A 26,752-nucleotide genomic window follows, 5' to 3' on the forward strand; every position below is an offset into this window, starting at 1 on the left:
GCAATAGTTCACTTTCACTAAGTTTTAAATTTGCATATATCTGTCGTTAGTGTTTTGTAACCTATCTAGATAAAAATTTTCTATTTTCTTCGGAAAACCTGACAAGATAAAATATTAATTTAGAAGAGTTCCAAGATTTCCTATCTACCTGAGTTAAGCTAGAAAAAAACATCCAAGAAATTTTTTTCTGCACCAATTGGGAGAAATGTGAAAAATTTAACAGATGGCAATGATTGGCATGGAACAATCTTGGCAAAAATTTTAATGATTCATTCAAAAGTAATTGAATATTCCATACTGGTGATATCAAACAGTCTGAAACCGAGGAGATTTTCGAGTATTACTGGTCTAAAATCCAATGAAGCTAATGAATGCAATATTTAACTTTTCCAGCTATATCTTCCGTGAAAAACTGGTGCCTTTACATGTCTCCTACTCATGCAGTCCTAAAATTCCTCATTCCAAAAACAATGAAATTGAAAGTAAAGTCAGCTCCCTATATTCCTACACAGTCATGCCATAATGAAATGTTTCCAACAGAACATTTAAATGCACAAGAAATATATATCAATTTGTTTTGAAACGTTTAGTGTCAGTTTCGTGTTGCGAATCCGTCGATGATACTCCCAAAACTGGTATAGTTCCAGGAAAACTTAGAGGGCCACTAGAAGACTCTGCAGTACTCCGATGAGCAGGAATTAGAGGGACACTTGATGGTGATGTAAAAGCAGTCTGTTGGCTAATTCCCGATGTTGGATCTTCCGTTGCCGTCAAATTCTGATTGTTTACAGACGAACTCTGTACAGATTTCTCAACTACACCACTAGTGTCGTTTTCTACAGATATTTCATTTCCACCAAAATTAAACTGCTAAAAATATTTAGCGTAATGGCGTGAAGTTATATTCGATATTTTAAAAATACTAAATTTTGATCTTAATTTATGTTTCCCAAATTCCCAGAAACTTCAGTCTATTCTGAAGCTGGAAATATTTCGGAAAATCAATAATGTAAAGACTTCACAAAGATACATACAACGTCGTCAGGAGGTGGAAATTTAGCAAAAAGTTCCCGCAATATCTGATCCGTCCGAGTTCGTTGATAAAAAGTACTTCGGGCAAGCTGTGGCTTTTCTTCCTCTTCTGTTGCCTGAAATAATCATTTGAAATAAGAAATTTTAAAGAGTTAAGCAAAAAGAATAAATCTTTGGCATTTTAACTTACTTTTTTAACAGTTTCACCATCCGAATCTTTGAATTCCCAATAATATCCTTTAGCAATATTGAATCTGAAAACATCCCGAAATATAATCTATAAAAATAGCGAAAATACCTGAAAATCAGAAATCGGGAAAATTGCTGCTACGAAATAGATAAGAATACCTATTAAAATTCCGAGCTTGTTCAAGAGCTTGTCGAAGTGGATCAACAATACTAATCAATTTTGATTGAATATATGTATAAATATCCGGACATTGATACACTGTTCCATTTACTATGTAGTAATAGGCCAGAGGTGTAACTTAAAGAATTACTGTGTACTTATTACAATATATTTTTTGTTAACAATTTATTGTACATTTGAGGAAGCTGTACATGCATAATTTTATGGAATACAGGGTAAATCAATGCGTGATTACCATTTGTAGGACTATTCCGACGCTGTTTCATTATAACATACAATGGAGGGAAAGTGCCAACAACCGTATATTGGATACCTTGCATAGACCTGAAGAATACACTAAAATTCAATTTCTTTACTGACCAATTTGTGTTCAAATCTAATAATTGGTCATTTAAAGAAAATCAGTAGCCAGGATCATCACAGTTTACGCCGTTTTAAACAAAAGTTTGTAAAACCAGCAATCGAGTCTCATCGTTCAAGTTTGTCCAGGCTTTTTGGTAGTTTTTCAGGCTTTGACATTTAGGATTATCAACAAATAATATTCAACAACGCTTTCCTGAATTATTGGTCGTTTTAAAACACCGAGTTCATAAAAGTTCTATTTTTAAAATAGCTCCCTAGCGAGTTTTTTTGTTGGTGCAGCTTCTTTTGCGCCAATATATGCCATGAATACTCTGGCGCACACTTAAAGAAATAAGGATTTGGTACATGATTCTTCCTTACCAAGCCAGAAAAATGAAATGGGGTTAGAAAGCAAGCTGAGCTAAAAATAAAACGTACTGTAGGCATTCGTGCAAAGGTCGATTAAGATTTTGCATTCTGATATGCTGATTGCACGAAGAAACATCGTAAAAAACATTTCCTGGATCGCAAAAATAATCCAAAACGTTATCGGGAGTTATGAAATTTGGAGGCCAGTTCGGATTTTTGAATGACTGATGAAGCAAGGAAACAATCTGTTGATATGAAGAACCAGACTGGGAAACGACATTTGGTACACCCATGTAGGAACCTGTTAATAAAATTATTCTTGTTGTGATATGACGCTGATATTAAACAGAACTTTAATGAAATTGAGTCATGTGAAAAGCAAGATGTAAACTCCCATTTCTTGGTTACTAAAAATAACTATCATAATCGGGAAATTATGTTCGTTGAGATTTAATCTCTTATAATTTATGAATAACAAAAAGGCTATACCTGTTAAAAATCATCAGACAGTAGGAAACTCAGCTTTTACTCCTTAAAATGGTTATTGGAAGTTCTATTTTTCAGATGATTTCCTAGCAATGTGTACCAAATCAGATAAAAATAAATACTGATCTAATTCATAAGTAACTCCATTAATATTTGCAGAAAGCATTAAAATTGAATTCATAGTCTTTTAAAGTTTATAATGCTAGACGGTCCGAACAAAATTTCAGCAGTACATTCACAAACAGTTAAATTCAGATTACACAGCACTCACCACAATGTTCCACTCTGAGGAATACTCGATTTTGTAAAAAGTGCAATGAGATAATGAAATCTATGCCTATTTGATCTCAATTAAAAAATCCTTTTATTATGAATTATTGCAGCTGGGGGAAAAATCTTTGGATCAATATTAAAAAAAAAAAAGAAAACGACCGAGAATTAGTCAGTAAAACAAAAATGAAGCAGTAACAAGTATGATATACCTTGTGTCTGTCCCATCATGACTGACCGACTCGGTCCACCAGCCTGCATCATTCTTCTCTCTCCTGCAACATTACCACCGCAAATTACAGAAACAAAATATACCTCATTTTGTCCTTCCACTGAATGCATGAGCTTATATAAGTACAGTACCCAATAATATGGCATAAATAAATAGCGAACCCGACAACAAAAAGTTTATTTAAATAATTATCATCACAATTACGTAAAACAAATGAAGCTTCAAACTTCGTTTATCTGTTAGATACGTCACTCCTTGGCTTCATTACTGTAGCATTTTCCAACGTTAATTAATTACAAATAATCCTAAATTTGATATCTTTCACATTATTAAATTGTTCTTTTGCTCAATATTCCAACAATTTTAGTGTTTCGGAAAATCAGATACAAGGAAATGATGAGGCAAATGAAATCAAAAATCACTTGTTACATTGCAGACGATTGATTTCTGATGATTGAAATTTTTTAGTAGCATGTAGTCAAAATTCCGCACTAAATTGAAGTAAATCTCAGTTTTCTTTAATTCTGGTACAACTGATTTTGTAGTGACAACAATCCAGTATCATCCAGTTAAACAGTATAATCAAAATTCAAGTAATCACATGGCTCGATTGTCTCATCTTTCCCAAGCAACAAATCCCAGTGTAAATGTGAACTATGCGATATTCCCGGAGGTCCACGGTTTATCTGAGACGCTGTTTTCAATTCTCTAAAAAAGAATGATGCACTTTTGAAGGAATTTTCAACAAACAGTAACGCACATTGAAACTTTAGGAATAAATTCTGAACTAATTTTCATCTCCAAGTAGAAAAATTAGGGGTGAAACAATAATTTTAATTTCTCTTTCAAAAATATGGGTACACTCCTCAATAAAATCAAAAATTGTTTGAGACAATTATCCTTCGTGTTTTGTAGGTCACTAGATGATATACGTCAACTTAACTACCGCGATGCTTATCAAATTACTCTCCAGCTATATTCTACAGATGTCGATAACGGTATCATATGAATGAAGATATGCGTATCACTTACTTCAAAAAATGTTCAGCATATGCATTTCCACCAATTGTACGACATTCATCGATAACATTTGCAACAGTTCTACGCATTCGAGAATGCTTGCTTAACAATTCATGATCGTTCTGATTTGTCACCAAATCTGTAAAATAATATATATAATTTATTTTTCACGAAAACATCAAACAAACAAACACCTTTTGACACTTAAAAAATTGAGATTTTCCAGAACTAACGTTTGGGTGCTTCCAGATCCTTTTTATACACGGCTGCAGATCGATTCAGTGATTTCGTATCGTCAAGTGGAATCAAATGTGACATTTGTTTTGAACTATCAAGCAAAAGTAGATCTGGTTGAACTTTTGATAAAGAATCTGCTGACATCTCCCTTAACCTGAAAAAGTTGACTTCACTTATATGTTTTTTGAGTAATAAATATTTTACTTATTGCTCAGCAAAAATTTTTTTACACTATGAAATGATTAGTATATGGAAAGACACACCTTCAAAAAAAAGAAAACGCGAACAAGCCACTAGTGAGAATTAAAAAATTGTAAAGTATACAAAAAATTAGAAAAGTAAACAGTGAATACTAAAATGCATTTTTACAGCAGAAGTAATCTGAATGATATATTCACTATGAACTCCTTAAATACTATTACAATAATCAAACAACCAGCTGACCAGGTAAAAACTAACCTATACATGCCACAACAAAGCAATGAATAATCGCTAAACATTACGTACAGCAAGAAATCTTATGAGAGCAAGAAAAAATTCTTTATAGAAACAAAGTTATTTGTAAATCAGCCATAAATAAGTAAAACAATATTGCACTGATCTTCTGCAGAAGGCAGAGAAGTCAAACAAGTTAGTAAGGAAACGTAAATATGAAACCATGTGAGAGAAAAACTGAAATAATGAAGAAAACACGCTGTCCAATTAAACGTTTTCATGATGAACACGATAATGAGATTTTTTGAAGCTAAATGGATTAAATCCTATCGTTCAACTACGGATATTTATTCCAACATGTACTCAAAAGATTGGCCATGTTAAAAGCTGAAACAAACAAAACAGAGACGCCCGTTTTCACTGCAACCAGGCGGCGAGATCTAGATTTTCATAGCTAATAATGATGCCAAGGGGCGATTGGTTGATTATGAAAATGATGGTCCAATCCATGAAGTCGTTAAAATATAGGACGTTTGTTTGTTCTCGTATGTTTCGTTTCAGTAGAAGGAACTGGCCTTGTTGTTGTCTGGTTCTGTAGTATTGCTAGCGACTATAAAATTTCTCGAGCAAAGATCATTACGAATCAAAGTTGGAAATCTCGATTTCGTTATTCAGCAACAGAGCTTACTTCTCATAGTTGAACGAAACTGTTTCAGTAATCACAAGTAGTACTTTTTGATCAATGCATTTTGAAATCTATTCAGTGTATTTCTCATTTTTGCATAATACATTGGAAAATCAGTGCTTGGAAATGTGTAGTGCTTGGCTAGCCGAAAAGAGACTCGACTGGATGTTGTTTGATTCAACCCAATCATCTTCATTTTTTATAATTCCTCAAATCAAAAAGCAAGAAGTATTTTAATCTGAAATGGAACCAAACTATATTACAATTATTAAGTGAAAGCAACAGTGTGAACTTCAAAATAAATTCAAGCTGATATGATGCCATGTATGTTTCCTACTTGTAGATCAAATTTAAATTACTGCATCGTAATCCATGTAGCGGAGAAATGATCTTTCATCATAAACGTAAGATATCGAACTATGGATCACAGCAGCCCAGCACCCTTGGAAAACAATATATAACATATATAGTAGTATGTTTCAAATTTGTTTTCAATTGAGATGTGTCTGTAATTCATCGTCCCAGTCGTACGGTTCATCCATTTTCACACCGTAATTTTTCATTGTTAGTTGTAGCATTTGTGTTAAAAACTTGTGATCCGGCTGACTATGATATGTCAAGGAATCAATGTAATTCAGAATACGTCGAAATTCAACCTATAACTGTATCTTGCTGTTACTTTTCTCCATTTTTAATAACATAATTCCCGAGGATTTTAAGTGTTTTTTCTTTAATTTTGAAGTCTAAGAAAAAATATAAATATATTAAACATCTACTTTTCATCGCTGAACTAGTCACAGTTATTGGAAGCGTAGATAAATGACTAGCAAACAAGAAAAGGAAAAGAAGTGAATGAGCTTGAAAAAAAAGATAAACGAAGGTGTTGTGAAAATAAAAAAAATGATTAATTTTCGTTAAATTTTTAGTTAAATTTTCAGCAACGAAAATTTCAAGAAAAGTAACCTTTGGGCAGTCTTTGAGGAGTGTTTTAAGTGCATCGGATGATCGACACTGCTCCTTTTTACGCTCAATTTGTTTACGATCTGTTCGATGAATATTACCCCATGGAAGTTCTCCTGAAATACTGTAGTTTAACGGAGCAAATCTTCAATCTCTAGTTTGGAACAAAACTTATGTCCAGGAAAGAGTCATTGCGAGTTCTGTACTTATTGTACTAATGGTTATACCAGAAAGCATTTCGATAAGCATATAGAACCACGACTCGAGATCGTCTTTCGGCGATATTTCCTCCTCTCGATGTGCTGCCAGTGATGCGTAACGTGCAGTCCCTCTGTAATCTTTCCAAGTTTTTAAAAATTACTGTTTTCAGTTAAGCAAAATAAGGGTAACTTTAATCAGTAAAAGAGTTTCTCTTAAGTTAAGTACTTTTCTGCCGGTATTTTAGTGAATTATAAAATAACTTTCAAAATTCAAAAAATCATATTGCTACAAAGAGACCTAAATGAAGTTTTATTCCTAGGTGGTTTAATTCCATCCTTGAGATTTCGATACATTCGACAGAGTCCGAAATCAATTAAATACACATTCATTTTTGATTCAGCAGGATCGCTTATTGCAAAATTTGATGCCTACAATTTTTGAAATTAACTTGCCTTTGCTCCAAATGATTTCAGTTTTTTTGTTTAAAATTGTCCAGTATGTTATCTTAAATCCACCTCATAATTTCTTCTAGAAATTAAGTGATGAAGCTTTTGTTTGAGAAACGTAAAAATACCTTCAACTTCCCTCAATGAAAATGCAATATATTTATTGAAATTTTAAATTCTAAGGAGTCATGCTATGCAGCAGTAACTTTTGTAATTGAAGATGATAAACAAATAAAAGATAAAGATGAACTTTAACATCCCTGTGGACAAATCCCATTGAATGCAATTCTTCCAAAGCAGCTAGTGTCTGAATTCCAAGTCGAAGTGAAGTTGATAACGAAAAGTGACATTCAACAAATGCATGTCTCAGTTTATGCAGATTGTCACCAAGCTAAAAGGTAGATTTAAAAAGAGTATTGCTATGCAGCAATGAATGTGTTAATATGGCTCACAATTCACCTTTGCGGTTATTTCTTCAAAAAAAAAGACGAAAATTAGAGAATACTAGTTTAAAATCGACTAAATTTACTTAATTATTTCATACAAATCGAGTGTTTGTGGGTTTCATCTCACCCAAACAATAGATATTGAATAAACATAACGTCATTAGCAAGTGACCATTTTCATAACGATGAATTTGAAATGCCCCTCGATTTTACCCTGATCGATTAGACTTGCAATATGTTCACATGAGACTTTTGTAGCTTGTGACAATACAATGTAATCCATATTTAAGCCATGAGAATGTGTGTCACATATTTCTAACTTTACTGCAAAACGTCTTCCATCTGTACGCCTTAGTACCTATAACATGTGTTTATTTGATATATTTTCATGGAATTTTCATAAAATTAGTAACTAATTCATGATTTTGAGACTTTGAAAACTCAGTGATTGAAATAAACATTATAAATTATAAAACTCTGTCATTATTCACCTCGTATACAGCACCAAATCGTCCATGGGAAATTAATCGGCCAATGGCGAATTCAAAATTTCTCCCTTTAATTAGAACATTTTTGTTAGGTAATCGATTTGTAATAAAATTCTGGTCCTTATCACAACTTCCTTCACGTGAATTATCATTCATCGAATCCATCCTACAATAACTGTTATAGCAAATTAGTGAAAGCAGGTATTGCGAGAATGGCCTTAAAAACCTGTACAAAAAAAAAAACATCAGAAAATACCGTAAAGGCCTAGTAAATAACTTCAGAATGACAACGATTTCAGAATTTAGATTAAAAGTTTAACATAGATGTCAGTCTAAAATGTTTTTTTAATGCCTGATATTGCTAAAAAAATTACTAACAAAACAAATCATATTTTCTTGAAAACGAAATTATTCTTTTGGAAACTTATTCTTCTTATAAACTGCCTTCAGCGCCTGCTTGTGAAACTAACAGAACTTCAAAAAAAAAATAAGACACAAAATTTTGGAAAATATTTCCTAAAATTTGTCATGCAGAGACAAATAGCCAAATTAAAAGTTAAAATGGCTCGAAATGACTGGATACCATGCAAATAAATTATGCTTCGATTTCCATGACCTATACATATCTGTAAAAGTTAATGTGTAATTCATCTTTTTTCTTTAAAAATTCTCTTTATACTTGTATACATTTTTTACTTGTACACATTTAAACTTGTACACATTTAAACTTGTACACATTTAAACTTGTACACATTTAAATTTGTATACATTTAAACTTGTATCATTTATACTTGTATACATTTAAAATATACATTTTCAAATAATTATCATTCTGAAAGTTCAAATATAATTCCTTTTTTCCTGCTAAATTAAAAAAGAAAGAAGCATATTGGTATTATCTCTCTATTTGTAATGACTCATTCTATATACTTCTGCGATTTCTGAGTCATTTACTCCACTTTCTTTTCCAGTTAGATTTAATGATTTGATCATAAGATAACAAAAGAAATCACTTCCGCACAAAGAAAAAGTATATGATAAGGGGAATAATCCAATCGATCGATCATCAACTCATTTCTCTCACCCATCCATCAACTTTTTGATATTTATTTGCCCAATCGATTGTGCGATATTTCGTATAAGCTATTTAAATTAAAAACTAGTTTACTTCTTACTACTCATCATTGATACTGCTAATGAAACTGTCAAAAACTGCTGATTCTCGATCATCGTAGAGATGAAATTTCGATCAAAATATAAGTGATAGAATGGCAAAGTTAAAAAGCACAAATTATACCACTACAATTGGCAAAATAAAAATTAAATGAATAGCATTGTAGCTACGATTTGGGACAACTACAAAAATTCTCGATAGATTGATGCTAATATCAACCATAATTTGTTCGCACATGATTGCTTTAGAAAATTTCACTGACAAATGAGTTAACACAACAATTTTTTCTATTTTAATTCGATGACAGCAATATTTTCGACCAAATATTTCGTTCCGTTTTCTGGCAAAGAAAGTGGAAAAACAAAAATAACCGGATTGAAATGAATAGGCAAGAAGTACGTGTGAGAAAGAGATCGCTTGAACTCAAGCAATAAATAAAACAACTATGAGACAGCTTAACAGCTATATCAAAGAATTCGCACAACTTGCTGCCTTTCTCCATTCCTCATGCCACTAACTTCTCTTCCTTGATACCACTTCCCGACTTTACCAAGGTGAAATTGCTAAAGTGGATCGAGAGAACAATTTATCCCTCTCTTGCTTATTTTCTCTAATAATTTACTCTATCTCATCCTCATACTGAGATAGGCTTTTTGGAAGTATTATTGTTGGATTTATTAAATTTGTGTGAATTATATATTGACAGTTATCATATGACACTTTGAGGATTATTCGCTGCTGATTACTTCCCAGGATTACTGTTAGGTAATATCTTCTGTGTTTTCGATTTTAATGAACCATAATTTTCAGTCTTGAAATATATACAAATCTCTTTGTCAACTATCAACTAATAAAAGATGAAATTTCACCAAATTTCGTTTTTTTTTTCTTTTTTTTTGTTGTAAAGAAATGGAAAGAATGAGAGTTCTCACTTTGGAGATGGCAAAATCAACAACAATTCTTCGATTGATAGGATTAAGAAATTTTGTCTTTTTTGAAGAAATTTAGGAAACTCTGCTTAATCTTTTGGAATTTCTGGGACGCTGCATTGATGTAAGGAGCAAATCAACAACTCTTCCTACACCATAAACAAAATCTCATAACTTCATTTAATAATTGCATACCATCTCAAACAATTTTATTAAAATTGAGACAAAATTAAATGCTGAAACAAATTTGCAACAAAGCATATTTAAAAACTATTTCGATTGATAGAATTAAGAAATTTTGTCTTTTTTGAAGAAATTTAGGAAACTCTGCTTAATCTTTTGGAATTTCTGGGACGCTGCATTGATGTAAGGAGCAAATCTTGATGGTTTTGATAACAAGGAATTTGTCTGAATCTGTTTACATCCACGATTACCATAATTGGATAACTAAATAAGTCTTATTGAATTATAATTATACAGATTTGAAACATTTGACTAATTGTTAGATAGAAGAAACAAATTTTGATAACATTTTTAGTTTTATATTTTTTAAATGTTCGTGTCAACGATGACTATACTTTTGATGATTCCATTTCGAGAGCATCAAGAAGTGTAATATGATGATTTAATCCAAACTATGAGTTTATTTAGGAATTGTACGAGAAAATGTTTTTTTTTTTTTTTTCGAAAAGTCTAAATGTTTCAAAAGCTAGAGTTAAAAGATCTAAATGAAAAGTAAGTTTTCTTCGAAGAATGATCCATGAAATGGAGAACTAACATCAACATCGAAGTAATGCCGATGATCATTGACATAGGCATTGTAATTCTTGAAGTCATATGTTAAACTATTGCTACAACGGAAGTCTTCACTTTTCGGATAACCTAAGCATTCGTAGAACATCGCATCTTTAGCCATTCCGTATGGGTACCTACAGGTATTGTAGAATTTAAAAACCTTTAAAAAAACTCAATTTTTCAATAATTTTGAAAAAAAGTACCAGATTTCAATTCCATGATGGTATGGCGAGCCAATCTTTCCAGTTAAACAAGGTTTACTTTTGCCGTTTTTTTTATCCCGATAGTTTGCATCTTTCTCACACGGTGGTAAATGTGGTACTAAATCTAAGTGATGGACGATCCGAAAGCTAAAACATTGCTTTTATTAAAGTAACATCATTTGCACATTTTGAAATAGCTATTTTTACAAAACGATGTAAAGGGATGAAAACTAGTAAGTATCACTGCAAGCATTATTGTATATGTATATCATTAACTACTTCTCTTAGTTTTCTCAAGCGAAATCATTTCAATCTTCACAGATTTCTTATTAATTCAAAACTAGACTAGAAATAACCTTCATTCTAAATTTGGAACTTTGAATCACATCATTTACCAATTTCATCCTAACTATCGTTTATTTATAAATCTATTCTAAGCTCAAAAAATTTTCACCTGAACGAGATATGAGCGTTGTGATACACTGCAAATTGATAGTCGCCAGTTCGTGGTTCACCAAATGTAATAAGTTTAATTTTATTGCCAGTTCGTAATCTTTGGATTACAGTACGAGTTGCTGCCAATGATGCTATTGCTCCTCCTGCATTAAACTATCTTATTTTGCTCTTTTTATTAAAAATTTGAATGCTAAATTTACTGAGTTACTTCTCACTAGTTATTTTGTGTGCATCGACAATTTTACAAATTTCTATCGTAATAGTAAGGGACCTTGATAAACTGTCATTCGTCTATCTTGATGAATAATAATTTGAGGTTTTTACTTATATCAAGATCATCTGTTGATAACCTTCAGATTATTTCAACTCGATCAGTATAGTATAAATTCATTTAATGGATGAATTGAGCATTTGCTATTGCCGCGCATTTTACAAAATGTAAACTTACCTAGAGAATGACCAGTGAATTTAACTTCATATGACTTGAACAGAGGATTCATGAGAACTGGCTCTATATTTGGCCAGGTTTTGTCAAGTGCTTGTAAGAAATATCGATTGACCTTAGGTAATTGTTTATTACGAAAAATTTAGTAGAAATTGGACTTATTAAAATTAGCTGAAACTCATCTCGATATCTCATTAAAAGTTATAAAATTAAGATTTTTAAAAAGAAACTAATATAATGACACTGCAATCAAAGTTCAAAATTATTATATTTTGGATTTAAAATTGCGAAAGTTCGCTAGAATTGCAATTTTCTTTAACCAGTTGTGAGTAAAAAATGTTAAAAAAGTCATTTAAGTTTTAAAAAACTAAATTCTAGGAGGAAACTACCATCCCAATATTAAAGAAATTTTTTTTGGATCTCATCGACTGCCATCCTTCGACAATTAATTGCTTAGTTGTCGTCGTACCTCGAAACACAATTATTATTTCTTTCATAACATCCGATCTTATTATATACAGTGAACAGAAATTCTGGAATGCATCGCATATCATGCTCTCTGTATTGGATATCAACCATTTCTGCCATTTGGGTAATGTGCTGTAGCAAATTTTTAAATCACACCTTTATAAGCCACCAAAGATTTGAAATTGATTATAAATGAGCTATTCGATAACGATAACGTTTCCATTTCTTGTAAAACTTATATTTTTAAACATCAATTTTAATTAAAAATAAACCAGTAGTATTTTTAATACTACTGGTTTATACATATGTAAACAAAAACAAAATGATGCTTAATAAATAAGCCAAACGTCTTCTTACTATTATCACTAGTAAAATTACGATATCATTCAAAAAATGTTTAACGTTTTAAGAAAACAGTTAATTTTCACAGCCCAGTTGACTCATGAGATTTATTTCATCTCTTGTCATATCATATCACAACCACATTTCCTCCAAACGAAAGAAATCTCAGGAATGATTTTCCGAATAAATTTATGAAATCACTAAGAAAAATAATTCCTTTTCCACACAATGCTTTAAGTTAACGAAACTTACTTGTTGACACATTTCTCCGGATCAGTGGAATAAGCACCAGCAGTAAGATTGAGCAGAATCTTAGCCTCTGTTTCATTATATCGAGAAACAAGTGGTACTAGAGCATAAACTGCTCGGCTGTATACTATCAAAAAATATGTCACTATAAGTCTAGTAATCATACTATTCCAAGCCAGTAATTCATGCACATGAATGCCTGGAAGTATCAGAAAAGGACTGGTTTGCTGCTTATTACCACAATCAGTAATTTCTCGTTAACCACTACATTCTCAGATGACCGACAATATAATTGTAATTGTATTAAGTGAAGATCAGCTTCTGTCATCTTATTCATCATTACTTAAATTTCATTCAAATAAAGGAATTCTAATACTAATATGATAAATGTGTGCCACTGCAAAATGTAAAAATTACATTCTTCTTTAACTCTCACACTTTTAGTGATACAAATTTAATTAGAATGGCGCATTAGTGAGGTGGGAACAAATTAACTTGCTTCATACAAACGTAGCAATTATGGATTCGAAAAGAGAAAATAATGAATGAGTTGCTGTGGAAAAGGAAATACCATTAAAATTTATTTTTTTTATTTTAGGGAGAACAGGTTCTCTTTTCGAGGATGCCAATAGAATACAGATTATTATCTGTCTGGTAATCATTCCAAGACTTACTAAATGTGCATGGGTCAATTTCTCAGTAAAAAACTTGGTTATGATTCAAAAAAAAAAAAAAAAATAAAAAACAGTACTTTGCTCAACTCAAAATACAATTACCATATTTTGCAAATCACATGTAGGAAAAGTAATGAACAATGCTTAATAGTGGGCTATAAAATTTTGCAATTTGAAGCACTATGCTAACATGTTGGGAATTGTCATTCTAAATGCAATGGCATGTGACAATGTGACAAGTATTCAATTTTTAACAATATAGATTATCGCTCGACAATTTCCGAATAACAATTGAAAATGAAAGGAATAGAAGCAAAAGAATATTTGGTCAGTCACATGAATTCACTTCTGTTTGATAGGAATAAATTAAAAAGATGAATATTACATGAAAAGCATACGGAAGTTAGTTTTTTCCTTCCATTGTTTGTACTTTTTTATTTTAGGAAATTTAAATAATCAGCTTTTTTTTAATATGAATCACAAAATTTTCAGTTTTTCTTAACAAAATTCCAATGAAAGATCGCAAAGCAAAAGTAGAAGGAAATATAAAAGCTAAAATATTTTACTTCACAAAAAGAACAGATGGAAATGTAAGTTGGCAATGAAATTGGTAAGTACAAAGTTGTTTTCTACTAAAATGAAAATTTTTTAAATTCACCTTACTAGTTCATATTTCACTTGTAAAATTTAAAATTACAAATATTTTCCATTTGAATGTACTTGAATCTATTTTCTACTTTCAGGAAGATTGAGAAAAGGACAATAAAATGTAAAATAAAGTAACACGTTAATCGTAAAATGCCACACGCAAAAACTTCTGACTTTTAGCTTCATCTTCTAACGCAGTAAATAATTGGAGCATTCTGGTTGACTTGGCCATTATATAAAACAGTAATTGCTTTCTTCTGCTTCAAATTTCTGTTGATTTATTCGCATTTGAGGAAGAATTTTGAAATTGACATTTAGTTAGAAAAAAAGCACAGTCATCACACTTTTGATATTATTTGCAAAAGTAAGAACCTTGCTCAAATTATCAACTATATAGTAGCACCATAATCATCAATTGCAAATATAATCTGAAAAGCAATAATTAATTCATGATTACGTTCAAAGATAACTGCTATGAGATTCTTCCTGATAAACACTACAATTCTAAACCAACTATATTGTATATAATTTAGAATTTGTCAGCATTATTATGTCAGGTATCTGTCAATTCATACAAAAAAAAAATTAGTGTCACATCACGAAGTAGTCCATTCTTTCTGTATGCAAAAATTTGCTTCTTAAATTGCTAAAAGAAGTTTTTAAAAAAATTTAAGTCTACTTCATATTATTCACTTTAAATTTGAAAAAAAACCTCATATTATTTAAAAATTTAAGAAAAAAATTAAGTGAAATAGGTAATTGCCTGTTATACTTAATATGAATCATCTATCACTTATTCGTATTACAAATGAACGTCACTTCACAGCTTACTTCACCCTTTCATTTGTCATGGGACACCATCAACTAGGTTTTCAAATGAAATTCGATAGCAAAAGATTTTTCTTTGCAACTTACAGTAGCTCAAAATTTGGCATTTGCTTTTTTTTCAATGATGATTTTGAAATGCAGTTCATCACACATTTTAAATCATCGTCCAAATTTTCATTTCAAATTTCAATTCAAGATGAGTTTTTAAATAAAAAGAATGGTATAATATAGAAGGAATGGAGGAGAAAAAACTTTGAATAATTTTTTTTAATAATTTTTAATAACCGTATTTTAATAATACTGAAGTGGAAATAATCTCTTGCTCTTCCTTCTGTTCTACTCATCAACTAATCTTTCCGTCTAAAACATTCATTATTTGTTTTCAATCTTACTGTTTAATGACTCGGTTTGCTCAGAGATATGTTTGATCCTATCATCTACCTGCCTTTAAGCTTTATCACTCTCCACTATACTTGCACGCTCTTCCTATCAATATATTCATCATATCATCATTAATTCTTCACTGGGATTACTTTTACATTCTCTATGTCTACTTCTACTTCCTCTGTATAACTCATTTTTTCTAATGATCCACTAAATAACAGATCTTAAAAAGAAACACAAGAAATAATTAAAGATATTGTGTCACTTGGACATGGATATTTCATTAAGATGCCGCATAAAAAGAATTTTCATTTTTTTTACAGAAAGATTGTTCTTATGGATTGTGTTCCTGAATTTTAGAAGTATCGATTGCGAGTTAGGGATGCCTTTATCATGTTACGTTTGTCCGGTCAGTTTTTGTATTCATAATGTTATTTGAAGGGGTAAAATGGAATTGGAAATTTACTGCCGTAGAATTTCTCTTTGAACTGAATTTCGCATATTAATCTTCAAATGTTTGTAAAAACAAAGAGAACCTAAAGACATTATTATCTTCATTTTAAACTTGTCTATTTTTGTAGTGAAGTTATTGATAAATTATCTTTCGTTTACTTGTTTCGTTAAAATTCTACTAATGATTTTATGTTTGGAACGTTGGTTAAATACAAGCACCACTGATTAGAAGACCATCGATCTGGCTGTCAAAACATAAATAATCTTATGATTTTTTAAACTTCAAATACTAATCTGTTACAAATACCATAAGTGTTACAAATACTATAATCTGTTACAAATACCATAAGAGTTGTTGGTATTTGCAGTAACGGAATAATTTAAGGTAATCCAGTAAGATTGGACGATTTATAAAAATTTGTTAGTGATTCAGTTAGGATTATTCTTGTGCTTTTAAAGAACAGTTTCTGTTTATGCTTTATTTATACTAGGAATATGCGTAAGGAATGTGAAGAATATAAAGCTTCTAACCTTTTCGTTTTATATCGAAGCTTAGGAATTAAGATGGATTTATTTTCCATCCTTAGCTTCAGGACAGTTTAATATTCGCGATCCATCCCACTGTTGAATCTATCTCATTTGAGCTTTTTTTTCTTTTTTTAAAGTTATCACTTTGACCTCATTATTCGGACACTTATACAAGCAAAAAATTTCTATAGAAACTTATTTCAAAGGATAAAATATTTACCACTGTGACATTTGCTAATAACTGCACGTTATTTGTGCATTTTTTCGGGCGAAACTTGTGTTTATGCATTATTTATACCAGAATGCACTTCTTTCCTTCTTTATTTAATTTTTGAATTAAATTTGTAATATTTCTTTTTTAAAACTTGTATTATCTAACATATGTCTAAAATTTTGTCCAGTTTATTACTTTTACAGTACTTTTAGTGTTGGAAATAATAGTTTATACGGAACACAACTACTGGATATTAGTGAGGCGCTGGTGTTGCGGGCTGGAGAAAGAATAGAACATTTTTGGAGCAAGGAACGATGAATTACGCTTATCGTCTTTTGGACAATGTTAAATACTTTTATAAAACACTCAATCCAGCTTCACTTTCTGGTATGTTTCACTGTTGTCTTTGTATTTTTTTTTGGAGATAACTCAAATGTAGAATAAGATAGCTGTTCTTCAGTAGTTTCTTTAGAAGTACGAGCAGATGCAAAACAGGCGCTTCTATAATAGAATAATTATACGTTTATTATTTTTTGCGAAAGGAACTCTTAAAATTTTTAAAGCGTTTGATCTTTGCAACCAGAAACTTATTTACTGTTCTTATTTTTAAAAATTTGTCTCTAAAAATACATGCTTGTTGGGTTTACTTAGTTTTTATAAAAAAAAAAAAAATAATAATAATTTTCGTTAGCTTTTAGCTTTTTTGTTTTTTAAGAGGATTTATGATTTTCACTTTGGATGAATTTTTGCTTTGAATTTTTCAAATATTTCAAGGGGCAATTGATTTGATTGTTGTGGAGCAGCCGGATGGATCATATTTATCAACACCATTTCATGTAAGGTTCGGAAAATATGGCGTTTTAAATAGCGACGAAAAAGTTAGTTCGTTCTTTAATCTTTATGAATCTTTATTTATATTCCTATTTTAAATATTTATTTAAGCACAATCTTCGTTTTTTATTTTATATGCTGCTGTATTTGTTTCTCGAGAGGTCAAAGAGTAAGAAAAGTTTGGCAATTTGTTCAATGGAATTTGTTTCAGTATGTGGATATAACAATAAATGGGAAAGAAATAGATTTAAAAATGAAATTGGGTGAAAATGGTGTCGCATTTTTTGCCGAACTGACTACGGATGCTGATATTCCTGAATATCTGGTGACGAGCCCAGTCCCAGGAAGTAGCTATGCTCCAGTTGACGGGAAGGTATCACAGCAACGCTGTTATTGTTATATTTGTGCAAAATATATTTATATATTTGAGATTGAGATTTTATTTTAAGGATCTTGCTGATAGGATAGAAAAAATCCGACGAGAGCTGTCGCGTTCAAGATATAAAAGAGCACTTTCAGAATGTTCCAGTTCCCGTTCACATTCTTCGCATTCACGGTTTTATTTTTAAATTTTCTGTATATTCATATGTCGAGTCTCCTTAAGCTAAAGTAAGTAGACATATATTTCTTTTTCAGACGTTTTTATTTATAGCGAACATTCCTGTGAATTAGACATTCAACGTAGAAAAACACTTCCATTCAATGCATCACTGTTTAATCAACGTAGAAATCGATCTTTACCGAATCTTACTGAATTTGTTGACGACCGACAGCAAGAACAAACTAACAGAATTACGGGAAATAAGAGGTAGTATTAAAATTTGAAAAAGTTATTTTTGTTTAAGAACACAATAATTCCACATTACAATCGTAGTGATGTATTTACGAAATGGGCTGAGGATACAAAAGTCATCACAGTTGTGTCAGATCAACTTTATCGTTTTTCTGGTTCAATTTCTTTGCACAATAACGATTGATTATACTTCTGGATGTTTTTTGGTCGTCTTTCTCTTGTTTTAAATTCGAAAAATCTTGTTGCACTCAAGTAAATTACTTGAAATTCATTTTCACTATGATTTACAAAAATCGGTAATTCTCTAGTGATTTTTTTTTCGGCTAATAATCAGATAGTGGGTAATCTGTTTTGTATTTTTAGATTTTGTAAACTAGATTTGATAGTTATGATTTGTAGGCAGTTAATGTACTCTCACGCATTCGCTGCAGGACACACTCCAGCTTGCAACTTTCGCAAGAAATATACAAACGCTTGTACCAAGCCAATGCGTAAATCATCAAACTCAACAAATGAGGTGCTTTATTTCAATACCTCAGCCATGTAATATTTAATATTTTCCCCTGGCCTCTTGATTATTCATATACATAATAAGTGAACAAAAATACAGATTTTAGGAAAGTGATGTAGACGATGCAGCATCAACAGTTTCCATTGATAGTGGAACGGATCATTTGCAAGTTCCTGGCTTGAGAATGATTGCTGATGGTGCATTTTCGGATTCTGAACTTGAACGACATCGAGACATTCCCGAACCAGTTAACTTTGCTTCCTGCATCTCTGTTATCTAAATGCTGATCTTCCATAATCTTTTTTATGAAATTTGTAACATTGCTTCACTTCTTGAACTTAAGCGTTATTACGAATTTCAGCCCGAAAATGAAGTAGTGGTATGGAAGTGGGGTGAGCTGCCAAGAACACTTGAAGAAACGGAAAAAGCAAACAAGAAACAAGATGATACAAAAACTGAACAAGAAAAGAAGGGATCTACATGGGGTGGATGGTTTCGGTGGTCACGTACCAAACCGACAGAAGATCAGGGTGTCTATTTGGATGATCTTGTACAGAATGCCAATGATCCCAGTAAAATCGAAAAATATCTAGGAATGTCGCCTCCTACTGTGTGGTGAGTGATGTTAGCGAATTGCCGTTTTCACTGTTTCAACAATCAAAGCAGGTCTCTTTATTAATTTGGGCTGCTTTTCATTTTTGGTCATACAATCAAGTTTATAATTAGATATGGCTGGATGCTAAAAATCAGACATTACTGCAAGCTAAATTTGTAACAGTGAAATGGGATTTTCTTATCCAGTGCTTTATTGATAAACAACGAATTGTGAGAAACTGGAATTTCACAATCACTTATTTTGATTTTGTTGCAGTCCTTCACCACCCAGTGACAGTGGGAATGGTTCTATAACAGGACTGAATTCTCCTACTAAGGTAAGTGACAATGAAAATGAAGCGAATAGCGAAGTACGGAAACAAGAACGAACTTCGACACCAACATCCGAGGGCAAGGTTTATTTTTTAGTGTCATTCGTAGAAAGCATTTGGAATTTAATTCATTCGTAGAAAGCATTTGGAATTTAATGCTTTCTGCTAATTTTGCAGTAACCAACTGTTGTTCTTTCCATGTCACTACTAGCTAGAGAATATTCAAGAGAATTGCAGAAACATACAGTTAATGTAAATTTATCGGACAGTCAGCATTCTTTTCGGTTTTCCGAAACACATGAGTCGACAACCGAAGCACACGGTTATGAAACAAGAAATCATGCTCGCAGCGTAACTCCCTCCAGCGATATCTTGTTCGTATTATCAAATTAATTTTATTGCCATACCTTTCGTGATATTTTTCAGAAATTATGAATTCATGCACGTGTGTTTTTATAGTCCTATGAGTGATGACGAAATGGAAAGTGCAGCACCTGTGTCCTCGAATCCAGAAACTACTGTGGAATTCCCAAAATACATTCGTTCTTTGCGACTTTCTAGTGATAAATTAAAAAAGTTGGGCTTACGCAAGGGAGCGAACGAAGCAAGATTTTCGATTACTACAAAATTTCAGGTTTGCAAAATTTCTCATCTTGACGTCCTTTATAGTCACATGCATAATCTAGTTTATTGTGTATTGTGTTGCACATTTTAGGGTACCACATGGTGCAGTTGTCATATCTATCTATATAAATGGACTGAACGTTTAGTTATCTCCGATATAGATGGAACCATAACGAAAAGTGATGTATTGGGACATGTTATACCAGCAATTGGTGGTCAATGGGCTCATGCTGGTGTCGCAGAACTGTATACTAGGATCAAAGAAAATGGGTGAAATTTTTTTCATTGTTAAATGAGGAATGCTGAAACTCATCAGCCAAGAAAAAATTGAAAGCGTATAATCATCTTGAAGAACATGTCATCAAATTTGCAATGCAGGTTTTTAGTTATCAGTTGGTCTATTTGTCTTCTCGAGCTATAGGACAAAGTTATTCTACAAAAAAATACTTGCAAAGTATTGCTCAGAACGCAAAATTTTTACCTGATGGACCATTATTATTATCGCCTACATCTGTACTTATGGCTTTTAGAAGGTATCACGTATTTATTTATTGGTAAATTCCAGTATTTAACTTTGACGTACAAATCAATAAGCACTCTTCATTGGGTTTTTTCCGGGCTTCTGTCCTTATTTTTGCAAATGAGTTTCTGCTGTTTGTGTTGTATATATAATGTTGCTGATCCAGTGTAGGTTTTCATAAATATGGTCAGATGTTCTTTAATGGTCAGATGTTCTCTTTATTGGTGTCACTTTATAATGATGGTTTGTTTTTTCAGAGAAGTTATAGATCGCAAACCAGAAGAATTTAAAATAGCTGCTTTGACAGATTTGAAGGAATGCTTCCCGGTAAAACGCCCATTTTACGCTGGTTTTGGAAATCGTGAAACAGTAAGGTTCCAAGTGTTGTTTAGTTTGTTCAAGATACAAAAACTATATTACTGGATACAATATAAAATCTGTGAAGTCTAACTTCATAGTAATTGTAGATTTTTTTAATTGAAATTGTAGACTCATTAGTTCTTGTTTTAATGTGTCAGTTCGGTATCCATTGTTTTTAGAAATATGGTTCTAATCTTTTGTCTGAGCTTACTTTTGTTTTTGCTTCGTATTCTGTTACGTCCCAACAACATTGTATAAGATAATACAAATAATGGAAAGAGCATAGATGATAGGATATGGGTACACTTTATATGCTTGCAGATTCGGTTTCACTTCCGGCACAACTTAGTTTTTCGAGGTCTTGTTTTATGATTAATAAAAAGCTGAAGTAGTTTTTACTTTATGAAGTCTTTCTCAGGACGTGGTAAGTTATCGAGCAGTGGATATACCTGCAGATAGAATACTGATTATTGATAAACAGGGTCGTGTTAGACGTGCTGATTCCATTGGTTTTGAAACATCATTTATGTCATTGGCAATGGACACGGTTGATTACATGTTTCCTCCACTCACCCGTCGTCGAAACGATCGCCAAAAACTGAACGAGCCAATGGAAAATTCATTTCTTTTGGCGCCATCATTTTATAAAGCGCAGAGTTACAGGTTTATTTATCTCGATACACTTCACGATTTCTTTTTTTTTTTTCCAAAACTCCAAATATTTTCAGTTGCTGTACATTTATCAGATATCATTTCATTTTTTAAGTGATTTTACTCACTGGCAGTCAAAACCGGGTTGTGCTGTTCGCTTAAATGACAGTACATTAGAAAGTTACGAAGCGAAGAGGAAAAGTTTTCGTGGAAAGCACAAGAAGAAATGAGCTATAAATGTACTTAGTTACTTTTAAGCTTGTTCGAAATGGAAATGTTTAAAAGCAACAGTTTTTACAAATTGTATACTTTTACTGCTTTAAGTAGAATCGCAGCGGTACTTGTCATCTCAATCTTTTCAAGAAGACTTTCATTCTTCTGGTCTGAATATTTGTTATTTTTCACTGAAAATTCGTTTTATAATAAATCTTTCATAATGAGCTTCTGAGTTTCAAGCGTGACTTAATACGAATGATTTGAGAGTTTAATTAGTTTGAATAATTTGTATACTAATTTTTTTCGTTAAGCTCTCCATAAAATTTTTGCACAGCATCATGACCAACACTTCATATGAAGAAGGATGTATATCAACATGTTTGAGTAATGTCACTTTCTACTGCTAATTTTGTTGATGATCTCTAACTGGTTCTCGCAAATTACCTTTCAGTTATCTAATATCCGAGTAATGCTCCTCAGTCAATAAATTGCTGTCTCTTTCGGTCTTTATTTCTGAAGTTTTTTTTAAAAAGATTTTGTTTGTTAATCGTCATGAAATTAGGAATACTAGTATCAGTGTTCCGTTTTGCGCTTCTCGTCATTCATGTTAATCTTATTAATTTACTCAAATTAGCCTGGCTTTCATTGTTCCTTTCAATCATTTTGCCAGTGACCACAATTTCGAGGTTAAGTTCTTTTGTATATATTCCATTTACAATTATTTTACGTATTGCTCTATTCACTTAGTATTTACATTTAAAATTAACTGTAAGTAATGAGTAACACTGGTGACAATACTCTATTCGGTTATTTCCGTGGTAAAGAATTATAATGGTGTGATAGATCAGTGCATGTTGAAATATGTGAAATCTGATTCGAGGATTGTTATATCCATTGTTGTGTGGACCACTAGAAAATATGGGGTAACGTAAACAGTAACTTCAGATTCCAGCATTAAGGACGGGTAAACTATTGCTAGGGTCAGATAAGTCTAGGATCAGGCAATTGTTTTTAAGTCTAAGTCCAAGATCAGTTGTTTTTTTTTTAAGCATGCTTTTTAAGTCTACGAAGCAAGTAGTCGACGAGGACGTATTTCGGGAGAATTTTGGTTTGTAGTAGTGAAATAACTGTGAAGAAAAGTGCGTTGTTAATTGAAGGAAAAACAAGTAAAAGTGTTCGAGCTGATAACTTGTTTATTGACGAGATGTAGGAATACCCGTTTTGTAGATACATAACACTGATCAATGTGAAAACAAAAGACTGTAAGCAATAACATAGAGTAAAAACAAAGGAAGAAGGCGATGAGCTTTGGTCGATGTTTGGAATGAAAATTTTCCAAAGTATTAGATTATTGCTAGGAAGAGATCTAGTGTTGTCAATATTGAACTGGTAAAATGATTTGAGGCTAAGCTTATAAAGAAGGCAGCTGTTTCTTAAAGTGACTTGAAACATGAAAACATTAATGCCTAAGGTGCCGGACATGCTGGTGTTCGTTCATATTAATTGGATAAGCATGAACTTGCGTTATCAGATCCTGATATAATAGAGCAATACAGTGCTCTATAGAGCGTAACTGTTTGGATCAAATAAAACAAATGAAAGTCACTAATTCATGCGAAATATTTCCTTCCACTTTTACAAAAAACAAAATAGTTGCCGTGACGTGACCAAGTCTCAATCAATACATCTGATTAGCAGCAACAACAACAAATAACAAGTTGGTACTATGAAAGTACTAAACAGCTGCAGATAACCATCACCGTTGACAAATTTAATGTCATATGCATTTTAGATGAATAATCTTCAAGATAACGATGCTTCAAAACCCAGTCATATGGTGGTGGTTCCACTTCTGAATATCTTGGTGGCAAATCGATTACATATACTTTCGTATTGTTTCGTGTTCCTGCAAAGATTGATATTGAAATCATATTCATAGAATTTAATTCTTAAATAGGCTTGAAACAACTTAGAGACTTGAAAAGGTTTAAAAGTTAAATTGCATGTATATAACTGCTAAAAAAACAGCTGAAAAAAAAAAGCAATAGCTTAGGTCGTACTATCGTACATGAAGTATTTGATTATTATAAGCAGTGTTGGCGTTCAAATTAAAATTTAGAAATTTCAGAAAACACGAAAAAGCATTTCCCAAATTATCGATATTAATATTATTTATCTGTACTTTCCCTGAAGAAATTTAATCAGATGATAAGTGAAAATGTGCAATTCTCTAGTATTAAAGAAGGAGCGCGCTAAGTTATGCATATTTATAAAGGATGTCGATGTTATTCCTGATGTCATTCCGTACCAGTTAACCGTTAAGAATATCACGATCAATGATGGTCACATTCTCCTATATTGTCTGCTCTGGCCTTATTAGTGTCTAGTTTTTGAGTGATAGTTTTACAATGCAATGTGATAAGACTTTTAAATAGCTAGGAACTCAAGCGCAATGCAGCTAGGTTTAAATTCCATACATAGAAATTACAAAAATTCTGTTGCTCATTTGTTTTTCCAGCCATCATATTTGATGATCACACTAAAATTATTAAAGGCCGACGATAGAAACATTCTTAAGGATATTCTATTAACTCTATGAGCAACATATTTCAATGTTAGATAAGCATCAGAGATCTTTTTCAATTAAAAATAATTCGTTGGCTTAAATTTTGATAAGCTAATTTAGAACAAGCCATTTATCCTCTTTTTAAGTCTTTTCCATCATTTATTAATATCACTTGTCATTCAGTGCTAATTCCGATTCATTTTTCTACCCTCATTTTTAATTTAATGCTAATTAGTTGTATCAATTTCACAAACTAATTATATAAATTGATACACTGGCAATGTTCAACATTTGTAGGAAATGGAATGATGCGAAAAAAACAAAACGTTACCAAGTCGAGCTTTAGAGACATTGATTGTGAAAAATAGTACAAAAGAGCCAATAATGAAACCCATGAATGCAAACAATATGTAGAGATTAGAATACATCCTGGATACACCTGAATAACTGTTTTTAATCAATCAAAGATGGAACTTCATTTTTGGACCAGAAAAGTTCAGAAATTAAGGTCTGAAGGACCACTGAAATTTTCATCCAAGAATTCTTCTAGAATTAAGTGAATAAACAAACCGCAACAAAAATTATTGCTTTTCGCTTGCAGGAAATGAAGAAACGAAAAAGACTTACGGTCACTTTCGATGCTTGGAATTCCGGTGATAAAAGTGGAATTATCCGGAAGATACATGGTAGCAATAACAATAATAGAACAATAACAATAATAATAAAATAATAATAGTAACTGATATATGCTTACAGGAATAACCACCAAGCAGTCGAACACTTTTTGTTCCACTTTGTGCTCTGTAAAATAAACAGCTTTAAATTGTTACCTATTATCACTTTCCCAAAAAAGGTTGTTATTTTATCCTAGTCAGAAAAAGTGAAAAAAAATAGAATGGAATAATATTTGGATAATTATAGTAATTATTAATATAATATATAGCGAGCGAAATTGCATGAACAAAAAAAAAAAAATGAGCAGTTCAATATAATTAATCCGTTTAAATTTGGTGCTGGAAGTTAAATTTTCAGACAAAAGTGCTATTTTTATTTCCAATTTAAGAATTATTTGCATTAACAGATTAGAAAGAGGATTACTTAATACTGAAAATTAAAAGAAGTTGTAGTAAACCATAATTTAGTTTAAATTTTCAAATACGCAAAAAAATAATGAAAGCAATTTGCAACTTCGCATTTATGAAAGTTTAAAAAGCTCCTAATTAATACTGGTACTTGAAGGTTTATAATTAAGGAATATGATACCTCATTGAAGTTTCTAAAATACCATCTTTTTGGTCAGAGAGGTTTTTAGTTAAACAAAGAGTTAACAAGGAAATGATTTAGTATGAGAGAAGTTGAAATATATCAAGAACTATTTTAATTAAATTAAAATGAGCGAAATGAATTAATAATCATAGAAGGTTATTATGGTGTATTATATATATATATATATATATATATATATATATATATATATATATATATCATACATGATATTAGCTTTTCCTATAGCCATAACCTTTAATCTTACAGTTCTCCCAATACTTGATAAACAGAAACTGTAAAGGAAGTTCACAAAGAAATAAGTTGATGCAAACTGAATTGGTAAAACATAGTCGAACACTTTGCTGATGGCTTGAAAGTGAACTACACCTTTAACCTATTTAAATATGGAGACCAGGAATCAAGTTCTGTAAAGCCTTTTGCATTTGTTCCTGTCGTCGTCGACGACATTCTTGCCACCCTTTCATGCATACACAAACATTCTCTGCTGCAACGCACGTGAACAGCAGCAAAACACATGTACTTCCTGCATAATTTATGTCGAGCTAATGACACCACAACATTTAAGGATTCCCGAATTCCTGGATATCAGACAACATCGCATAATAATTATTGTGCATTTTGCTTAAACAAGTAAAATTTCAACAAATCCCTATGGATA

At 31.7% G+C, this 26,752-nt stretch overlaps 6 protein-coding genes across 9 annotated transcripts; 1 reads left to right on the forward strand and 5 right to left on the reverse strand.

Moving 5' to 3' along the window:
- Positions 1-567: 567 nt before the first annotated feature.
- Positions 568-3,133, reverse strand: Bma-mdt-6 (Uncharacterized protein; the record flags this gene model as incomplete). 2 transcript variants are annotated; one of them, XM_001901962.2, is made up of 7 exons in its annotated part: positions 568-870; positions 1,035-1,148; positions 1,223-1,286; positions 1,381-1,519; positions 1,638-1,726; positions 2,183-2,414; positions 3,082-3,133. In XM_001901962.2, 7 exons carry the CDS (start codon positions 3,131-3,133, stop codon positions 568-570), a joined length of 993 nt encoding a protein of 330 aa, XP_001901997.2. The 2 variants fall into 2 exon arrangements, with proteins under 2 accessions (XP_001901997.2, XP_042937655.1); XM_043081721.1 differs by lacking the exon at positions 3,082-3,133 and having other exon boundaries at positions 2,183-2,406.
- A 537-nt stretch (positions 3,134-3,670) lies between these two features.
- Bm6899 (Uncharacterized protein) lies at positions 3,671-4,858 on the reverse strand (the record flags this gene model as incomplete). 2 transcript variants are annotated; one of them, XM_043081722.1, is made up of 4 exons in its annotated part: positions 3,671-3,809; positions 4,134-4,260; positions 4,355-4,512; positions 4,818-4,858. In XM_043081722.1, the coding sequence occupies 4 exons, from the start codon at positions 4,856-4,858 to the stop codon at positions 3,671-3,673; spliced, it is 465 nt and encodes a 154-aa protein (XP_042937656.1). The 2 variants fall into 2 exon arrangements, with proteins under 2 accessions (XP_042937656.1, XP_001901996.1); XM_001901961.1 differs by lacking the exon at positions 4,818-4,858 and having other exon boundaries at positions 4,355-4,502.
- Positions 4,859-5,969: 1,111 nt separating this feature from the next.
- Positions 5,970-8,184, reverse strand: Bm2655 (Uncharacterized protein; the record flags this gene model as incomplete). Its single annotated transcript, XM_001901960.1, has 7 exons — positions 5,970-6,134; positions 6,442-6,554; positions 6,666-6,769; positions 6,937-7,067; positions 7,336-7,476; positions 7,704-7,889; positions 8,023-8,184. The coding sequence occupies 7 exons, from the start codon at positions 8,182-8,184 to the stop codon at positions 5,970-5,972; spliced, it is 1,002 nt and encodes a 333-aa protein (XP_001901995.1).
- Positions 8,185-10,846: 2,662 nt separating this feature from the next.
- Positions 10,847-13,244, reverse strand: Bm7437 (Uncharacterized protein; the record flags this gene model as incomplete). 2 transcript variants are annotated; one of them, XM_001901959.1, is made up of 6 exons in its annotated part: positions 10,847-11,051; positions 11,121-11,267; positions 11,575-11,719; positions 12,025-12,136; positions 12,411-12,621; positions 13,084-13,244. In XM_001901959.1, the coding sequence occupies 6 exons, from the start codon at positions 13,242-13,244 to the stop codon at positions 10,847-10,849; spliced, it is 981 nt and encodes a 326-aa protein (XP_001901994.1). The 2 variants fall into 2 exon arrangements, with proteins under 2 accessions (XP_001901994.1, XP_042937657.1); XM_043081723.1 differs by lacking the exon at positions 13,084-13,244 and having other exon boundaries at positions 12,411-12,575.
- A 3,879-nt stretch (positions 13,245-17,123) lies between these two features.
- On the forward strand, positions 17,124-22,255 carry Bma-lpin-1 (Uncharacterized protein; the record flags this gene model as incomplete). The annotated part of the gene is made up of 16 exons (XM_001901958.2): positions 17,124-17,196; positions 17,584-17,687; positions 17,852-18,013; positions 18,090-18,196; positions 18,293-18,448; positions 18,833-18,950; positions 19,051-19,191; positions 19,306-19,559; positions 19,816-19,954; positions 20,108-20,244; positions 20,330-20,504; positions 20,586-20,764; positions 20,881-21,027; positions 21,272-21,383; positions 21,793-22,037; positions 22,141-22,255. 16 exons carry the CDS (start codon positions 17,124-17,126, stop codon positions 22,253-22,255), a joined length of 2,364 nt encoding a protein of 787 aa, XP_001901993.2.
- Positions 22,256-23,965: 1,710 nt separating this feature from the next.
- Bm10001 (Uncharacterized protein) lies at positions 23,966-25,492 on the reverse strand (the record flags this gene model as incomplete). The annotated part of the gene is made up of 3 exons (XM_043081724.1): positions 23,966-24,147; positions 25,139-25,246; positions 25,435-25,492. 3 exons carry the CDS (start codon positions 25,490-25,492, stop codon positions 23,966-23,968), a joined length of 348 nt encoding a protein of 115 aa, XP_042937658.1.
- Between the last annotated feature and the right edge of the window lie 1,260 nt (positions 25,493-26,752).

This window comes from Brugia malayi (genome assembly GCF_000002995.4).
Source record: "Brugia malayi strain FR3 genome assembly, contig: Bm_v4_Chr4_scaffold_001, whole genome shotgun sequence".
Lineage (NCBI taxonomy): Eukaryota > Metazoa > Nematoda > Chromadorea > Rhabditida > Onchocercidae > Brugia > Brugia malayi.